Source organism: Nipponia nippon, unplaced genomic scaffold (assembly GCF_047370975.1).
Source record: "Nipponia nippon isolate SJK-2023a ecotype South Korea unplaced genomic scaffold, ASM4737097v1 scaffold_2, whole genome shotgun sequence".
NCBI lineage: Eukaryota > Metazoa > Chordata > Aves > Pelecaniformes > Threskiornithidae > Nipponia > Nipponia nippon.
This window is the reverse complement of record NW_028262336.1, coordinates 48,015,007-48,034,426: the sequence shown is the minus strand read 5'-3', so window position 1 is coordinate 48,034,426 and position 19,420 is coordinate 48,015,007. Positions and strand designations below refer to the sequence as shown.

Sequence of the window (19,420 nt, the reverse complement as noted above, 5' to 3'; positions counted from 1 at the left end):
TTAACTCTCTTTTTAGTGCTTTTAATAGCCTAGTTTAGGTAATCTGCTCAAGTTGCTGGCCTCCACAAATTCTCTTTCAGGTTACATCTTTGCTCTAGTCAACAGCGTGACTACAACTCATGTAGGCAGTGCTGGATGAGGTGTGCAGAAAATCCTCTCCTCAGATTTGTTTCAGTCCTGTTACGACATGCCTTAGCTTTACTGCTCAGTGAAATCACTAGCACTCTGGGGTTTAAAGGTTTAAATTGGAAATCCTTTCCGCTCAGCAGGTGGATATGTTAATATGAGTGGGTGTGCTGTAATTAGCACTGAAATTCCCTCCTGAACATACTTCCCTGCAAAATGCTCCTCTTTTAGCCTCAAAACGTTTTTCTATTCCAATGCTCTTTCTCAAGACAGAGGGGTTTGCTTGATTGCTGTGTAACTAAGTAAATGGTAAAATTTGTATTTTTATATTTAAAGTTTTGGGGTATGAATTTTTGTCTTTGCTAAATGTTTAAGTGGAGTTTATTGTATGAACATGAAGAAAAAGAGTTGGGTATACTTTTTATTTATTAATTCAAATAAGTGTAAGTGTGGCACATTCAGTAATTGCTGAAACTTAAAGTAGAGGTTAGAAAACATATTTGCTATAATGCTAAATTTAAATTATCAGGACACATGCAGATCACTCATTCAAAAAAAGTAATTTTTCTTTGCCTCAGAGAGGCAAATAGGTATACTTATGGGAGGAAGCAGTAAAAAAAAAGGATATTGGGACCTGGGAAGTAAGATGAATTGTGAGGCAGAGAGTGCCCACAAGAGGAAAAGACTGAAGATCACTGTGCCTGAAGACTCCCTCCTGCCAAGCACCACAAAAATTTGACCTGTGTAACACACTGGCACAGATTTTAAAAGGTGGATAATGTTACAACTGCTAATAACAACGACAGGCTAAGGTAATAGGAGTGTTTCAATCCAGCTGTAGTTTGCAGATCCAAAAGAAATTCTCTCTGTATGTACATCATTGCACAATTGGCCAAGGTGAGCAAAGATGAAGTGCATTTATCAAAGAAAACTGATACCCATAAGGAGCAGGGTACCAAAATAGATTGATCTGGTCTGGCTTGGCTATTTTCCATTACTACTGAAACCTGAATAAAATTTCTATTTCTCAAGAAAAGGACCTCATTTTAATAGAAAGCAATGCCCCCCCCCAAAAAAAAACCCCCACAAAACTAGTAAGTTTGGTGCCCTGTTTAGAGGAAAAGCCAGTAAGCCAGAGTTGGATCTGTTCTGTGTTATTATTCAGTCATTCTGTGACTTTTTTTAATAACTTTTTTTCTTTTTTGTTATTGTACCCTAGGCTTACCTCTGACCTCTTTATTGTTGTAATGAATTTGTAACTGTTATTAATATCATTGAAATAAACAAGAATGAGGTAACACTGGCTAAAAACTATTGCTACATTCAATAAACCAAAAACTCTGTGTCCAGGAAACTGGGATAATGGATTTTAGTTTGGCTGAACCATCCAGTTTTGATCTAGATCCAAACCCTTCCGTAAGTGTAAAGATATACCAACTGTTTTGTTTCAGGCCTGTCTTTGCTAGATGGTATTAATTATTTAGCTACTGCAAAATAAAATCAGTGTTTTCTTTTTTGTTACTATCATCATTCAAATACAACTAGGTAAGAATTTCACTTCATTGCTTGATCCTTTACCAAATCTCTTTCCCTGTGAAGTTACCGTTTATGAAAGTTAACACAGGAGGCCACTAACTTCACGTGAATTTACTAAAGGTTTTTTACTTCTTTCTGGTTATAGTGTATGGATCTGGCTTTAGCCCTAATAGCCTCTGAAAAGGTGAAAGTCAGGAACTGTGCTTACTGCTTACAGACACTTTTACATCAGCATTTATGTCAGGCATGCACAGGAACAAGTAAATCAATACATGAAGAACTCCTTTTCCTCTTCTGGACTTCTGAATTGAAGGACAGGATAGTCCCTCCAAAAACATGACTGGCAAACCACAGGCAAGTAAGTAAGAAACATTACCTTGGAGACAATTTACATCCACGTTGCAGGTATGCATTGAGTGTCCCAGTTGCTGCTAGCAACAGTCCAAGGTACGGAGGTGAAGGTTTCATAGGTCTCGAGGAAAACTCTGGGTGGAACTGAACTCCCACAAAATATGGGTGATCTACAAGACAGATGTCAAAGAAAATTATAAGATGTTGGAAGAAGATAGCAGAACAACTGTTACAGAAAAGTTTATTGAAGATTTCACACAGAAGCCAGATCAGCATGCGTGAATTTAAGGGCGAGGCAGCAGGAACCTTAACTTTTTCCATGAAAAGCAACTGACAACAGAGGCAGAAGGTTAGCAAGGCAAATTAAGGAAAAAATCATCCTGTGATTCAACCTTAACGTGCACAATGATGTAATTAAAAGCTGGTTAACAAACCTGTACTGACATGTAAGGGCAGGGGGAGGGGAACAACCACAAAGTCTACATTTATCATGTTATTTTCATAGTATTTTGGTTTCCAATATATATTTATACATGTATATTCAGAACATGCACCTATAGATATCTGAGGGAAAAATAAAACAGTTCCTAAAAGACCAAGCATTACCATACAGCAACTATTTACATACTAAGAGATGGATATGAAAACAACATACAGAGAAAACTGGGGAAAACAAGCTTCAAATTATTAGGCCTGGAAGGGATCTCCTGGGACATTAAGTCCAGTCTCCTGTTATTGGATGCAGCTACATCATGTGGTCTCATGCACAAAGGGCCAAGGCTCTGCCGTAACACTCCCTAGGTTTTTTTTGCTCCCACTAGAAAGCCCTTCTGATACTCTTTCCTTTTGCTTAGAAACCTTTTCTTAATTCATAGGCCATCTTTGTTAGAGCCAACCTATATACGTTTCTTATCATGCTCTTCTTTCCTGCTGTTTGGCCTGTGTGATTAAGGATGGCAATATCACCATCATTCAACTCCGCCTGCTAAGCTAAACAAGCCATGCTGCTTCATCTTCTCTTAAATCTTCAGCGCTCTGTTTCCCAATCAAAGCACCTCTTTATTACTGCTTCTGCTTCCCTTCTGTCTTCTTCAAAAGGATAAGGAAGGAAAAATGTTTTTGTACTCCTTCATGCCGTGCACTTGTTCCTTCTTTGAATATTGTTTCAAAGGAGCTAACATTAACCACTTCTAGTGCCAGGACACTGAACAAAATCAACCACTGAACTCTTCCAGTTTGACAATCTCCAAAATAATCCCAAGCATTCAAGGAATTTCTCTGCAGTACAGAATAACTGATAACAAGAAAGCTGTGTTTTTCTTCTATGAATGTAAAGATAAACTATATGATCTAGTATACTGCTCTTCTCTCTGCTGCTATGTCTTAAAGAGAACCTGGATCCTAAATTTATCCCATATCTTCTTTCTATCTACCATGCAATTTAGTTCCTTAAAGCTGTAAAGCAAGACAATGACAAAGCATCAAATATTTCCTGCGGGGATATTTTGCCTAAAAGCTTTGCCTAAGCTATCTGGTGTACTCTTATTTCTGTGCTTCCGCTCCAACCCACCCTCCTCCCTATGATGACTGTTTTTCTTTAGTAATCAGAGTCTCCCTGCAGCCCATTGTGAAATAATGCCAGGTTTTACTGCTGCTTTTATTCTTTTCACAGCAACATACAATTTAAAAATTCTGCCTGATTTATTTCACGATGCTCTTTATAGAAGTTGTTTCATGCAGGGCAGAGAAAATAGCCTCCCAACACCAGCATGTGTAACAGAGGTAATCTATCAGGAACAAACTAAGAAAAGAACACCATGACAATTAGTAGTTTATGAATTCACATGTATCCTTTGCTCTCAGATTACTCTCTATGGTGCAGTTGCTTGACATTATAAGTAACTGTCTATATTCAAACCCTGGTTCAAAATTACAGCACTGTTCTTCAACATACCATGGAGTATATAAAATGAATTCTCAGCAGCATCATGTCACAAATATCACTCCATAGGATGATAATGTATTCTTATGATAATTTTATGTTTCTGTGCATGGAATTTATCTTAACCAATGGCAATTAGGGGCCACGTAAGAAAAGAAAAAAAAAAAATCTTGTAAGGTAGCCTGCATCTTCAGGTGCCTGATACACATCTAGCCAGCAGCAATTTAACAGCAAGGAGTTAATCAAAGAATCAAGCAAAATCAAAGGGATTGTTTCTAAGAGCTATTCTGTGTAGTGTTCAACAAATATATGTAGTGTAGCTCCTTTTTATTTCAGAACCTTTTAGAAAAGGCATCAAGTCTTACTTGGTAAAGCAGTCCAAATCTACCAGATTTCCACAGTATCAAACCCTCATCTATCTGAATCACTTCTGTGAAAGAAAGGAGCTTGCTTTCTATTTGATTTTCATACTTTTTTTTGTGATTCTAAACTGAGGGTAACTGAAGGAGACACAGACTGATTGGAAGGCACCTTGGGAGGTCTCTAGTCCCACCTCCTGCTCAAAGCAGGGTCAAGTTCAAAGTTAAATCAGGTTGCTGCTAGCTTTGTCTAGTCACGTTTTGAAGGTCTCTGTCTGCAAGGATGGAGATTTCACAGCCCCTCTAAGTAATACGTTCCAGTGACGTTTTATACTTTGGCTATATTGCATGCATACATATTTCATATACTCAAGCAAACTGGACCTATACTAGTTATTGGGACCTGACTAAGAATATTTGATGGTGCTCAGGGAGCAGACCAATGTCATTGTGAAGCTGGTTTTTATCTCTAAAAGGCCAAGGTGATCATGAGAGGTCCCTGATGACTGGAAAAAGGTAGTCACCATGCCCTTCTTCAAGAAGGACAAAAAGAAGGATCCAAGGAACTACAGGATGGTCAGCCTAACCTCAGTTTATGGCAAGATTATGAAACAAATCCTCCTCCAAGGCATTTCCAGACACATGAAGGACAGGAAGACAATTGGGCACAACAAGCTTGGAAACAATCAGTCTTTGGAAGCAGGGAGAGCAGTAGCCTTCCTTTATCCTGACTTTAGCAAGGCTTTTGATATGGTTTCCTAGCATCCAAGTTGGGACCTATGGACTATGAACAGACTATAAAGTGTGTTAAAAAATTGCGGGACTGCTGGGTTCAAAGAGTAGTGGTGAGTGGTTTGAAGTCCAATGAATAGCATACTTGGAGATACTCAAAACTTGACTGATACAGCTTTCAACAACCTGATCTATATTTGAAGGTAGTCCTGTGTTGGAGCAGACCGTTGGATAGATGACCTCCCAAATCACTCTTTGATTCTACATAGCCAAATCCCACTGAGCTAGAATTATGACCTTTTGGAAAAGGAGCACATCTCTCCCTGATAATCAAACACACGCACAATCCTTGAGGAGTGTAAGACTTCTCCTAACATCCTCTGAATCTTCACCCATTGTGATATACAAGTGGAGTCAGCAGTATCCCCCAACGTGATCTTGGCTGCTACAACAGCTAAATATTCTGCCTATACGCCATTTAACAATCTATAGTTTACATGGTTTTAATAGATGCAGAAAGTACTACAGACAAGTAAGACACTCACTTTCCAGTTCAATCATTTCCATTCTGTTCCCTTCCGTATCATGGCCAACAAATTTCAAACCTTTCTCTTCAAAGCAGTGAGTCAATTCTGGATTCACCTGAAATATTGAAAGTAATAATAATTGTAGTTCTATTTCTTTTTGGATTTAACAAACAGTAGTAGTTAATCGTAATGTTCTTAGTATGCATACAAGAATGAAAAGAATTGAGAAAAGAGTTGGGAACTTTTGCTTTCTTGTTTTAACAACTCTCTGGTACAAATTTGTAAAAATGGGCATGCTTATTTAATAGGAGATGAATCAGTAATTTTAAAACTTACTACGTAACATGCAAAAGATTGAAGCCAGGGTCCCTTCTGCTTACTGTCCTGATTCTGAGCAGCTTGCATTCCTCGGTTTTTAAATGGCCCACTACAATAGGCATAAAGGCTGACCTCTTCTTTGAACACTACATTTCAGTGGTTATGACACAAGCTGTGGTTCAGCTCCTCCTTTAAACTGAGGAGCTCTGCAGTGAGCTGTTTCATTTCCTTGGTGATGTTCTAACCATTCAGGTAATATTAAAACTCTGAGCACCTTTACCATCATCACATCTCCTCCCAGCTTTTTAAGGAAACTTAACATTGTCTGAATCAGTTTGTAGCATGCACACATCTCATAGCTCAGGCCCCTCTGGACATACGGATGGAGTCAGGTCCCTTCTGAACTATCTCAGAGATAACTCTAGGAGTCCAGCTCTTGCCCGTCTCCTTGAATGACAGTATTTTGAATGTACACAGACATCTTGGCTCAGATGTTCTCAAAGACAGGAGTGGACCTATACAAGGGGCCTACAGAGTTGGATAGTAGGAGCAAGTGATCTAAATTAGCCTCCTATAGTTGTAGATGCCTTAAGTCTGCCTACATTTAGACTACAAAAGAATGTGCACTACCTGAACATAATCTAAGCCTTTAAATAAGCCAAATGGCCAAGGAGCAATGCGTTTAAGGATTATAAGCTTTTACCTTTCAAATTCTTCACAGGGAGTCAAGTCAGGTAATCTATGACATCACTCTCCAAGACCATTTTGCTAAGACACTGCACCTTCTCTACCACAGAAACAGTACACTACATTATTCCCCTCTATTGAACACTTGCAAGAACACCTCTGCGATACTGTGTCTAGTTTCAGGCCCCTCAGTACAAGAAAGAGATTGACAAAATGTTGCGAGACCATAGGAGGTGCAACCAGGATGGTTAGGGGGCTGGACCACATGCAACACAGGAGAGACTAGATGTGCTGGATTTGTTCAGCCTGGAGAAGAGAAGGCAAAGAGTGGATCTCATTGCTGACTTCAAATATCTAACAGGACAGTATAACAAAGACTAATGCAGACTCTGCTCAGAGATGCACAGCACAAGACTGAGAGATAAAAGACAAACTGCCCAAGGAAATCTCCTATTAGATATAAGATAAAAAAGGGTTCACAATGAAGTGGTTAAGCATTGGAACAGATTGTCAAAAGATGTTGTGGAATCTCTCTCTTCAGAGAGATTCAAAACTAGATGGGACAAAATCCTGAGCAGCCTGATCTAATTTTGAAGTTGGCTCAGCTCCGAACAGGGAGTTGGACCAGAAGACTTACAGAGGTTCCTTTTGATCTAAATTATACTGTCTAACCATTACTAAATTTTGGGTTATGTTTATGTAAGAAATGTCCCATTGGCTTTAAGGAGAATCGTGCCTACCAACAGAAACACAATTTGCTTAAGTTTTAACTTTTGAGCACAGAGTACAGTAGCAGTGCTTACCTCGTATCGATGCCTATGTCGCTCCTCTACAAACATTTCATCACCATAAAGTTTCCCTGAATATACAACAAAAAAGAAATCAATGCTAATGTGTTGCTTTAATAGTTGTTACTACTATTTCTTGTAATTTAAACCTCAAAAAAATTTCACATGTAAAACGTAACAGGACACTATTCATCTCACTCCAGCTTCCTGTTTTTCTGAGTGATGACTAGTTTCTTTTAATTTCCTGTTACCTGCGTTTATTCAGGATTCATATTCAACATTCCTTGACCAGAAATAGCTTAGCCAGACTAGAGTCTGAAGCACACGCTTAAACTAATTTAAATTGTAATGCTCAAAGAAAAATAAAAAATGTTTGAGTGAACAAGCAACATAAAATCCCTTCAGGGTTTTACAACAATTGCATGTAAAAGGTGCAGTGAAGGAAGCCTTTTAGTAGCATCTGTTCCATTTTAATAGATTATGCATGGCAGCTGGCATAATACCTCCAATGACAAACAGAGAATATCGTTTTTCTCTGTTTTCCTGATCTCGTTACCCAAATGACTCTTGCAGTCCTCTGAGCCTAATCTGGAACAGTCTACATTCCAGAGCAACAAAGAGTAAGTCAGAGGTACGCAGTAAACCAGAATTTAATCATATCTCTCACTTACAGTCATGGCTCAAACTTTGCTCTCAATTTATCCTAGTGTCATTAGGAGGACTATCTCGCTTAGGGGTTGGTACAAGAACCAGACTGCCAAGAAGATCTCCAAAAATTATAGAGTGATAGTACTGCAATTTTACAAAAAGTGGTATATGTGTTCATTTTAAAGGAACCACCTTTTCAAAACCATTATTTCCATTCAAGTTGTAAAGCATTAGAAACAGGAATCAGATTTCCTGAGTAAACTACCAGAGCTTACTATGAGTCTTTGCTAAATATGGTCATCTAAACAACTCATAATACTGGCCAAGAGTCACAACACATGTTAATTTTTATTAACTTTTCCAAAAAGTTGTTAGGGCACAGAACAATTTGTACATTGTGATATGTGTATCTATATCACACCTAAGCAAAGTATCACCCAGGTCAGTCAGATCACTAGCATGGGCATTCTCTAGAAAGGCAGATTTTTCATTAAATGTGCGTATGTATTACACTTTGGTCTCCTGCTGAAGTAGATGTCATGTTTAAAAGCTCAGAAGGACACATTCCATAAGTTCAACATAGCTAAACATAGTAATAGCTCAGATCAATGTAAGGGGCAGGGCAATATAAGAAATATGCCCATATTTATTGATAGACGAGAAACCATTTTTTACACATTTTCAGCATCACTTATATTACTACTGTATAATAGGCTGATTAATAGGAGACAAGTATTACTTCAATTTTAAAATACATATAGATCAAATTGAATTATTTGTTCTATATTCTGGTTGCTTTTATTTTGCCTTTTGAAGCATCCTGTTACAGCAAATCATTTTCCTTTCCTACAACAAATAATTTGCTTTCCCAAAACAAGATCGTTTCCAGGGCTGGGCTAGGCCTAGGGCAGTGCTGGATCAGAGACTGGAGTTAAGCAGGGCCTGGCTACAATTAGGATACAAACTAGCAAACACTGTCAAGACAATGTGAGGACTAAGGCAGCGAGGCCAGATGACATTTAAGGCTGAGCAACTCTAGGGAATGACAAGCAATGTTTAGGTCTAGCAAGAGCATAATGAATGGGAGTTTGGGTTAGTTCTACCAACAAGCTTCAGGGGTAGAACAAGAAGCTCTGCTTCATATGTCCTATCAACTTATAAAGAAAATAGGAAGAAAACGCTCTGATCTTCCCAAGAAAATAATGAATTAAACAACTGAAATGCATTTTATGGTAATCTCAACAGCCTCCTTGTGGTTATTTAAAGCGTTGGACCCTAACTGACCTTTTCACTGGGACTTCCAGATGTCTCTTATTTCTTTCTTTACATTCTGATCCTGGGTAAATGTATAAGGGAACAGGATCAGAGTGAATAAGCTCAGGGAAGCTGCCACCTAACTGCTTGCTTGAGGTTGTAGTCCTTCAATAAAATGTGCTTTGGCATTTTTGCTTTGCCGTGTTATAGAGTTCCTACCCAAAAGGCAAGTCATAAGAGCAGAAATGTAACTTACTTAAAATAGAATTTTGTGTTTTGAAAACAGTCCTCCTCTTCCCCAGTCTCATTGTTCCACCCATATCTCCAGGATTGTGTTCTGGCATGTCAATAACCTGTAGAGAAAAATTGTTTAAACACTGTTCCATCCAAAGAAAAAAATATGCAACAATTGTCTAACAGGCTGCATAGATTTATAAACAGTAACGTGATTTATTTTCCCTCCAAGCACTGCCACTTGTGACTTCTCTTTGGTTTTCCTAATGCTTTGTTTTCAGTATTGGGACTGTAGCAGACTGAGGATATTAACTAACTGGTATGAAACTTTTTCATTTAATGTTAAGATCAGCAGAAGCAATTTATTAATTCCTTAATTTAATTTTTGAGGTGGAAAAAACCCTTTCTTTTAAAAAAGATTGCAAAATGTTAGCAACAGGATAATTCTGCCCAAAGCTATTCTTGGCGCTATAAAGTACATAGATTTTTAAAAACTGATAAACTTGTAGACGAAAAAAAAAATCTACCAAGTGATAAAGACGCCATCTCTGAAGAAGCGAGTCCCTGAACCACACAGTGACAGAGACTGCAAGATTATCCTGGTTAAATATTACTGTACACTAGGCCCCTTCTTATGCTGTTTTTTATAGACAATGTTCGTTCTTATGCTAAGAGGCAGACGCAGTTGTCTTATCAAGACAGTGCAAGTCCTCTTTTTTGGGAAGTGGGGAGAAGAGGAAGACATGGAGCAGCAGAGTGAAGAGAAAAGAAGAGGGCACTTGTAACAAGACTATAATCTAATGTTGTAAAAGCAGAGTACTAAAAGAGGTGACTCCAACATGTGTGTGCTATTTCTGTAACTAATTTATCACAGGGAGAAAACAGAAAAACCTTCCCCCCTAATTCACCTTTACTAAAGTGTTTCTCAGATTGCTTGAGAATCCACAAAATACTGGGTTGCCTTGTATGAAGAATATACTAATTAACATAACATTCAAAGAAGACGATATACAAATACTGCTTTTGAGGACTGAAGTGGATGGGTCAAATGGCTGCTATGTGGGTCAAGTGGAATTCAGGATAGTGGGATTCAAGGGATGCGAGACGCAACAGCTTAGTGGAAGGAATGCGTTCAGTTCTGCTCAGTTTGAAAAATCCTGCTGGGTCTCACACTCATGTTTAGAGGAAGTCTGTCTCAGAGAGCTAAAACAGTTCAAAATTGTAGAAACACGTGAGCCGACCTGCGTGCTTGTATTCGCATACACAGTCAGTGAGGAATGTAATTGACAACGAAAGGTTCTAAAAATACAAATATTCACACATACAGGTAATCTGCAATTGCATTTTTATTAACCTTAATTTGCCCTCTGGGAGTAATGAAAACAATTTCTGGTGATACACTTCATAAAGTGAAGTTATTCAATTTAGAAGGGATGGTGGAAAGTGCTTAGCCTTTGGCCTTGTGCCAATGCATTTCAGCTGTGCAATTATCTCTGTATAACCTTATACCTTCAAAATGTTATTTATAAGCTATATACTCATTATAAAATGTCATGAGCAGAAGTTGTGATCAAACCAGTGGGATATTACAAATCCTCTAATTACCTACCAAATCATGAAGGCGAGGACTATGCAGCACATTCAGCTAACAAAAGCCCACAAACTCCCCCACCCAAAAAAAAAAATCATTCATTGAATCCTTATTACTTCAAAAAAGATGAGGTTGTCTGCTTTTACTTTATTTCCTTGTGTTTACTTTCACTTTTTTTTCTGAAGCAGTGGCCACAAAAAAACCACAGGACATCAGAAGTGGTTAGAATGTATACAGCAGACTGTGTATATATGTTAAACACTCTGACCCTCTGAAATCAAACACAAGTTTTCCATGAGGTGTTATTTACTTGCCTACACCCATACTACAGATAACCTTAAAGTTGTGCTCCTGACTCTTGTCAAATGGAGATGAAGTGGTAACAAGCAGCTATCAAGTACTTCAAGTATATGCTTCTCTTCCAATTACAAAAATTTCATTTTAACAGCTGTTTAATGAGTATTTGCCATTGACACGAAAAACAATGAGCGTTTTGTTTGTTTGAGTTTTTTTTTAAATTTGGAGGCTAAAGTCAAGATTAGACATTCCTTCATTCTCAAGTGTATCAAGCACCTAAATACTGTCCCCTAACCTCAGCTTTAAATTTTTCTTCCTAAAAATCTGGGGCAGGATGTTTTGGTCTAACTTTGCTAACTGAATCATGGTAATACCCAGATGTTTGGGGTTCCCTCCCTCCCCCAAAAAATTAGATTTCACTATTTTCACCTTTCAGTATTTGCTGTGCTAAGATATTCTCTCTATCAAAACATTTCAAGCGTAATGCTCGAATAAATGCTCGAATAAATAGAAGGAAGCATGGGGATACAACGAGTGGCATGGTAACTTCTTGAAGGACATTGCTCAGCTCTTAAACTCCTCAATTAAAACACTGGCTCCAAATGAAGTGGACCTGTCTATGCAGTCCATAGTAGATTTCACTAATTTACTGTGCTTACATGTGTTCTCCAGGAAGACTCAAAAACATCAGTTAGCAAATATATGGTCTCCTGTTCATTAAACAGAGCATAGCGGTTCAAGCAGGTTATGGCCACACTCGCAGCTCTTCCTTCTTTCATGAGGCAAAAACCAAACACTGGATGCTCATGAGTCCCAGTGACGCTCAGGGTGATAGCCTGGAACGAAGGCAGGCTGTGAAAGCACAGCTTCATCTGCTCTGCCGAGGGCTTCTGCCGCCCTTTGGGTCAGAACCCAAAATGGGGCTGCAAGCCCAACAAAAATTCCACTGGAGAAATGGTCTCGCCAGGAAGATTTGGGCATTTTTCCCCAACTAATCTTTGTCTTCTAAAAGGCCTGCTTCCTTCCCTCAGCAGTTACATTAGTGTGGGCAGGGGCACATATTTGGAAGAGGATCCAACTCTTGAAATTTTCACTAATGTCTGCTAAGTCTTAATTGAGGTGTCTTTTAAGAAACATTGCATGATACAACTGTTCAATCTTACTTCTATCTATGGCAGATTTTCTGCGAATATGACAGCTGTATTGAGTTTCAACATCAAGCAGCTTACTGTGTGTGTTCATGTTTTGTTATTGATATGTGCATTATAAACCAGCTCTCCATCTTCCCCAAGATTTTTAGGTTTATGATAGCAAGAAAATAGACAAGGCTTCAAGTATTAATTTTTGTAGTTAGGTGAGGAAAGGAGCTACTTGTGAAGTAATACCTCAGAGCTTTTTGATATGCTCTGTGGCTCTGATCAACTTCAGCAACTACCACAGCATGACCCTCAACGTTTACGTATTACATGAGTTTCTCCACAACAAAGTCTGTGCAAGCAGCTTCGAAAGCAAAGTGGCACTGCTGCCCTACAGCCCAAGGACAGTAATAAGCATCAGAAAAGCAATTTTGCCATATTTTACAGAATTTATTTGATCAGATAAAAGACGAACCTTCAAGTGGTGGTTATTTTGAACAACTATGCAACTGAATAGATTCTTCAAAGAGCTTATGCTTCCTGCCACAGAGTAAATCAGCTCTTACTATGCATTAGTTCTTTGAAGAGCGGAGAACAGCATAGAACAACAGGCACCGCAAGCAACAAAAAAGCTTCAGTAGGGAGGGTGCAAGAAGACATAAGACATTAATTAGGTCTTTCTTACCCAAATCTCTGAAAACTGCCAACACTACAGGGATTTTACAGAGATCACTTATTACACACCAGACAGCCAACATGAAATAAATAGTGAATCACTCTGACATAACACAAAGCACATTCTAGATATAAAACAGTCTGATCAGTATTAAATCATGCTACTGATGAACAGTGACTTTAACTACTCAAGAACTGCGATCTTCTTTCAGAAATCTACATCTTTGGATCGTTTCGTTGTTGTAAATAAGGAAACATATAAAAGCTAATGAGAAAACCTCTCAAGCCCGGACAATCAACACAGAGCAACCAAGGCCCTGAAAACCCAACACCTATCGTTTCAGTAATCACCCCAGGACCATTAAGTTGTTTTTGTATTGCCTCACATCCTGCAATGCCATCTAGAGAAATACCTTGGTTACTGTGGGGGGCGGGAGGGGGTCTATTTGGGTTTCGTTTGGGGGGTTGGGCTTTTTTGGTGGGGGGGAAGGCAAGGAGGGAGGGAGGAAGGGAGGGAAGCATTACTTGGTTTGAACAACTCATTGGTGTATCAGCTTTGGAAGCAGGTTTTTAGGTTTTTTGCCTTTTTACTCTGCCCTTGTCCCGTGAGCAAATGATTTGTCACTCCTGAAAGAAATTGCTATACATGTAAGCGCTGATCAAAGTATCAGGAGAAGCCCCGACCCTAAAGATTAATCAAGCACTGATAAGAGGCTCTAAGACACTCAGCACAGAAGAGATGTGCAGAGGGAAAGCTGACAGGAGCAGGGAATACAGTGACAGGTACTGATGAATATTAATCCCTGCTGAACACAGCTATGAATAAACCCCAGCCACACAAACTGACAAGGACTCAACCCAAACTAGAGGAACCCATTCTTTTATTGACTCTTCCATCATTTCTCTGCAGGATTAGTCAGTACTGGCTGGATTCAATCTGATCTGTTTCAATCACAAGTTCATCAGTAAGCAGACCCAGCCACCTACAAATAGGATGTTTATACTAACATTTTAGAAACAATGGTACAAACGTTTTAAAGAAAAAATTGACAGATGGAACACTAAGAGTGGTACTGACAGCTTCCAACTTGACAAGTAAACCAAAAAGACGCTCTTTCCCCGTTCATTCAAAACCAGGGTTTTAACATTTTCAATTACTGAAAGAAGGTGCAAGGATCACACATCTGCCAGAATCCCTTGCTCCCTTAAAGATATCCTAGTTCCAAGCAAACCCCATCATTGTTCACCTATCTAAAGCAGCCAGACCGCTAGGATGTAACTAGCTGCCATAAAGCCACTTGCAGATTTCAGACTACTCAGTGCTCCATTACTCTGACTGAAGTAATGCTTGTTTTCAAAAAGATGATCACCATCATGTATAAGATCAAAGCAGAAATCATCAATAGCTGATTCATGCAGCTACACAGTGATATGAGTAACCAGCTGGAAAAATCCTTTCCTCTACTCTCTTCACCAAACTACAGCACAGTATCCAAATATTCCAACAACTATCAGCTTACATTTCTTAAACTCTTAAAATCCCATAGCACGTTACTGTCGACCATTTTCCAGTTTGGGCAATCCTCTTTTCCAGGGATTTGTTGTTTCCTATTTTAGAAGTAATTTTAAGTAATTGCCCTGGAGCATTTATTTAATTAAAGCCTAAAAAGCCTGTAAGAAGGATTCTGCCTGAATAAGCAGAAATTCTGGTACAGAATGTTTTGTAACATTTTCTTCAGAAAAAGTCATAAAGGGTGTAACTTCTTTTTCAAACAGTGCTTACTCACTCATAAGCATAGTGCAGTGAACTGAGAAAATTAATGGAGATGTTGATATGTAAAGCCCATACAGATATTGCTTAACAGCATTTTAGAACTCATTCTAGTTATTCCAACCACGTGTCCCAGAGTCAGCTTAAAGGCTTAATCAAGCAGAAATTTTCAGACTGTTAGTGTTAGTGAAAGGAACAGGGTCAGATAGTGCTGGCTATAGAAATACACTGGAGTGCCAGTCATGCCACGCCAGGAAGCGCAGGATTTGCCAGGCTTGAATAACTAAAAGAAAGTGGAAGAGTGTTCTCAGGCTTTGGACTGGTCCAGCTCATATTACAATTAATGACCAAATACTCACTAATTTAATTTCAGAAAGACCAGCATATCTGTAGTTAGGAGAAATCCTTCCCTTCCTACCACATACATCTATTAAAAAATCAGAACTCTGTCACTGCCTTTGAGGGGGACCTCTCCAACTGAAATTGCTAGTAGGTGAAATTTTGCCCTTACCAAATTCACTTAAATCCACATGAGATATATCAGAAGTAGGAAGGCGTGAAGCAAGTCTGTGTCTCTGAGCATTCTAAAGCAGAGGGAAGAACCTAGAGAGGGAGACAGAACCTGGTGCTCTCTTCATCAAACACCCCAGCCACAAAGATGAGACAGGGATAATCAAACGCTTACAGCCTGAGATTGTTTAGTAGTATGCTTGACAGTCTCTGACTCAGAGAATTATTATATCCTACAGGCAACCGCCATGGAAGACTTGGCCACAGATAAGCCCCACTAGCTAAGCTATGCAAAGCAGCCAAGGAGACATGAGATTGTCCTTAGTAGAGATAGAGCACAGCACATGGTTTACCCACAAAACTGTCCACCATGTTCTGCACTTCCTCTACCCTGAGTTATCACACATGCACAAGCATCCATTCCACTTATTTCTCATTCATTAACAAGGTAGCGTTAGTTAGAATCACTTCAGTATCAGTTATCTCTGCGTTCAGCGAGCAAGGCAGAAGGAAAATTGTTTAATTCAAGGAAAGTAAGCAGGAAAATTGCTTACTTCAAGTGCTCACTACTCCAGACCTTCACTAAGGAGAATTTCTGGTATCAGCTTCCAGGCAGTGCCCAGTACCATGACCTGCACTATCCTAGTCTTTCTTGAAGAAATTCTGTTCATCTGCCATAAAAATCAATATCCTCATAGGGAAGATGAGGAGAACTAGCAACTGTTTTCTATCCCATTTCCCTAACATAATCAGACCACTTCCAGCCTTGCGAATAAGTAAGACTGCTTGGATTCCAACCACTGATCCTTCTCACAGACGGTGTCACCAATCATCCTGATATCCTTTCCATCTTCCAGATCTGCCCAGCGGTGATTTGGTACTTAATGATCAGGGACGCAGAAACTGACTCATTTGTTTTAGAAAGGAAGTGAGTGGGCAGCAAGTAGAAAATTATAGATTGCCCTATTTTAATTTTTATTCTAGTTGGAAGGTACCTTTGTCATGGTGTAAAACTTTCCAGCTAACTTCAGAGCTGAGAAGAAATCCCTGGAAAGGTCCTGGATCAGTTGAAAGATTTCTTTTGAGTAATCTCTCTCAAATACTAATCGGAACAGCAAGCCACAGCCATTTATTTCTAATTATTTTTTGTAAGTCCTCCTCCTTTTTCAGGCCTGCCAAGACAGGTACGGAGGCACGTTTGCCACAGATTTATTGAAATTGTGTGTGCCCATGCTAAAGTATAACAGTTGTTGCAACGGAAATAAAATAAATCTGTGGACTATTTCTTTTATTTATTGGAAATGGAAAAACATCCTATCGAAAGAATAGCTATTCGAATAGAAAAAAAAGGTAATGGTACAATACTGTACTTTGAAACTGAAAAACAGACTGGAAGTTTTCAAGTAAGAGCTTGAAATCCTTGTCAGTTATAAGAATACAAACATAAACATATCTATATTTTTTGTGGTTTAACTTGCAGTTTAAGAGAAATGGCTTTATTCTGTCTGTGATTCAGCCTGATAAATCTTTTTTACATTATCTGAAAACACATGCTTGACTGAGATTAACAACTTCATGTAGTTTAAGATGATTTCACCAACTAGCTTTAGCTACAGTACATTTGATTAATATATCATTAAATTGAGGTTTTAAATTGAAGGAAAAAAAATATACTATCAGATTGCTTGATACTGCCATAAGAAAATGCCTTATTTAGAATTTGGAGTAAATGAATGAAACAGAAATAAAGGATTCTAGCTCCATAATGATTTCTGTGCTACAGATATGTAGGAAGCAGCCCAGTACCACACTTTCCAATTAGGATATCATGCTTCATATCATGCCCAAAGATCAGTGGCAGACCATGAGCTTTAATGATTGATTGATCACCTTTTGAAATGGACACCAGAATTTAAAACCTGATATTTCTACGTCAAAAAGAGAATTCTCCACTAGCTGAGCTAAATTAATATCTCTGATAGGTGAGCATGTTATGAAAATCAGCTGAATAGAAGGGAAAAGAATACATTTACTCGGCAAAAATTCCCCAATGTTTAACCCTTAACTTCTAAGAACAAAAAAACCACAATACGATCCAAGATCCCAAGTAAAGGCAACATAGCAAGAAAGTATCTTGAAATGTTTTAAAGACACTGCTGAGCAAACATGTTAAATTTCTACAGGGTATTTTGCAGGTTGTCTATCTTTGCAAAAAGAAACCCGCTAAAGTTGTAGACAACTGCAGACAGCTGTGAAAGTAAATGTTACTTTACTCCCACTGCCAAAATCTTGTGCCAGTCTAATTGGTTTAACAAGCAGCTCAGCTGAGTCCACTCTGCAAAACCACACGAAACAACCAGCTCATGCCAACCACTATACCCTTTAATTGAAATAATTTGTTCTGATGAGCAAGTCTATTTTCTTTTCAACTCTTCTTTTACATTTAAGCTGTAACTTTGTAGAAATGAAGATAGATGTAGATAATGAAGAAATGTAGATAAAGAAGACTAGAGTAGTTCTCATACTAATTTACAGTATAGTCATGCTTCTTCCTACCTTCCATCCTGTTCTTTTCTTTGTTTTCATTTTTGCATTTTGAAATGGCATCTCACAAAGGATTACAACCAGGAACAACACTGTGCAAGCTAAAGTAACTGTTTTTGGAAGGCAAGCGGGATCACTTTTACTGTTTAAATAGAGATTCATATCTACTATATAGATATCTTGGAATATTTTATATGCATTTTTGTATTGCCCTCCTTCTCTCTTGCTCTTTGGAAACTTCTGGTTTGGTTTAACTCCTGTTTAAATGTCGTGCCAGTTCCCTCACCTCTACCACCTGGTAACATTCTGGTCCCCATAACAAAAGCATACAAAATGAAAGGACCTAGAGAACTGAAGTTGGCCACCCCATTACGTAGTGGTCCTCCCACTTAGTTTACTAATTTGAGACATTCTAGTAATGATAATCTCGTGGACTAATAGCAGAACAGACATGCTATAACAGGGAATTTCTAGGCAGAAAGCCTCTGGCACAATCACTGTAATTTTAACTACTACTACTAGTCTTCCATGGCATGCCCAAGACAATAAAAGTACCTTGGCCTATCTGGTCTTTCATGCCTGTAACTTTTCCTAAATTACAGAGAACAATCTGAATGCTGGGTATCTCATTAGGCATACAAAATGGACATCTAGTCCTCTGGAAAGCTCTCCAGCAACGAGTAATGGGATTTTCTTTCCCCCATGAAGTCAATAGCAGTAGTGGAGATTACTTCCATGAGTCATTATCCTCCCTCCCACACCTACATCACAACATTTCTCATTCCAGCGGGAGAACCGAAGTATTAAAGCAAGTGCTGGGTATCATATTATTAAGGCACTGAATTCTAAGATTCCCTAAGAATGCTGTAAACAATATTAGAACAAAAAAAAGAAGACAGCATAGGGACATAATTACAATGATACAACTTTAACCAGTTAGATTACCTTGCAAAAAAATACCTTGGCATTTTCATTATTGTCTATCCAACAACAGTACACATCTCATCAGCTTCAGAAAACCAAAAGGAATAATATATATTAATATCATAGCAGAGATTAGGTACCTTAATTACCTCTGCCAGCCATTTCAGGGATGCTTTGAGTCACATGCTCTACATTACATTTAATAGTTTTCTGCTTCCACTCAGAAAAGCTTCAGCCGGCAAAGCTCATCTTGCCTAGAAGAATCTTAATTCTGGCAGAAGATTTATGACCTACAATCCAAATCTTTTTTATTTCAAGCAGAAACCACGATGTCTTCCTTCTGAGCAGGATCCTTCCTGTCTCGCTTTGTCTGTTCTGCCTCCTCCAAAAACCTGATAAGCATCACTGTCCAGATCTTAATTTAATTCTGCACTCCTTGTGATCCTCCCCCTAGCACATTAACTCTATCC

General features: G+C 38.6%; 1 protein-coding gene across 8 annotated transcripts in view; it reads right to left on the bottom strand.

Moving 5' to 3' along the window:
- The window catches only part of CTPS2 (CTP synthase 2), a 93,667-nt gene that overhangs the window by 26,419 nt on the left and 47,828 nt on the right, over positions 1–19,420 (bottom strand). For 7 of the 8 annotated variants that reach the window (XR_015705177.1, XR_015705178.1, XR_015705176.1 and 4 more), the window contains exons 14-17: positions 9,525–9,621; positions 7,382–7,437; positions 5,592–5,688; positions 2,039–2,183 (exon numbers count right to left, since the gene is read on the bottom strand). Coding sequence is in view for 3 of the 8 variants with exons in the window: in XM_087759408.1 (XP_087615534.1) it covers positions 2,039–2,183; positions 5,592–5,688; positions 7,382–7,437; positions 9,525–9,621 (395 nt within the window). In the remaining 5 variants the exon portion in view is untranslated. The remainder of the gene's footprint in view (positions 1–2,038; positions 2,184–5,591; positions 5,689–7,381; positions 7,438–9,524; positions 9,622–19,420) is intronic. The other variant, XR_015705180.1, reaches the window with a different exon arrangement.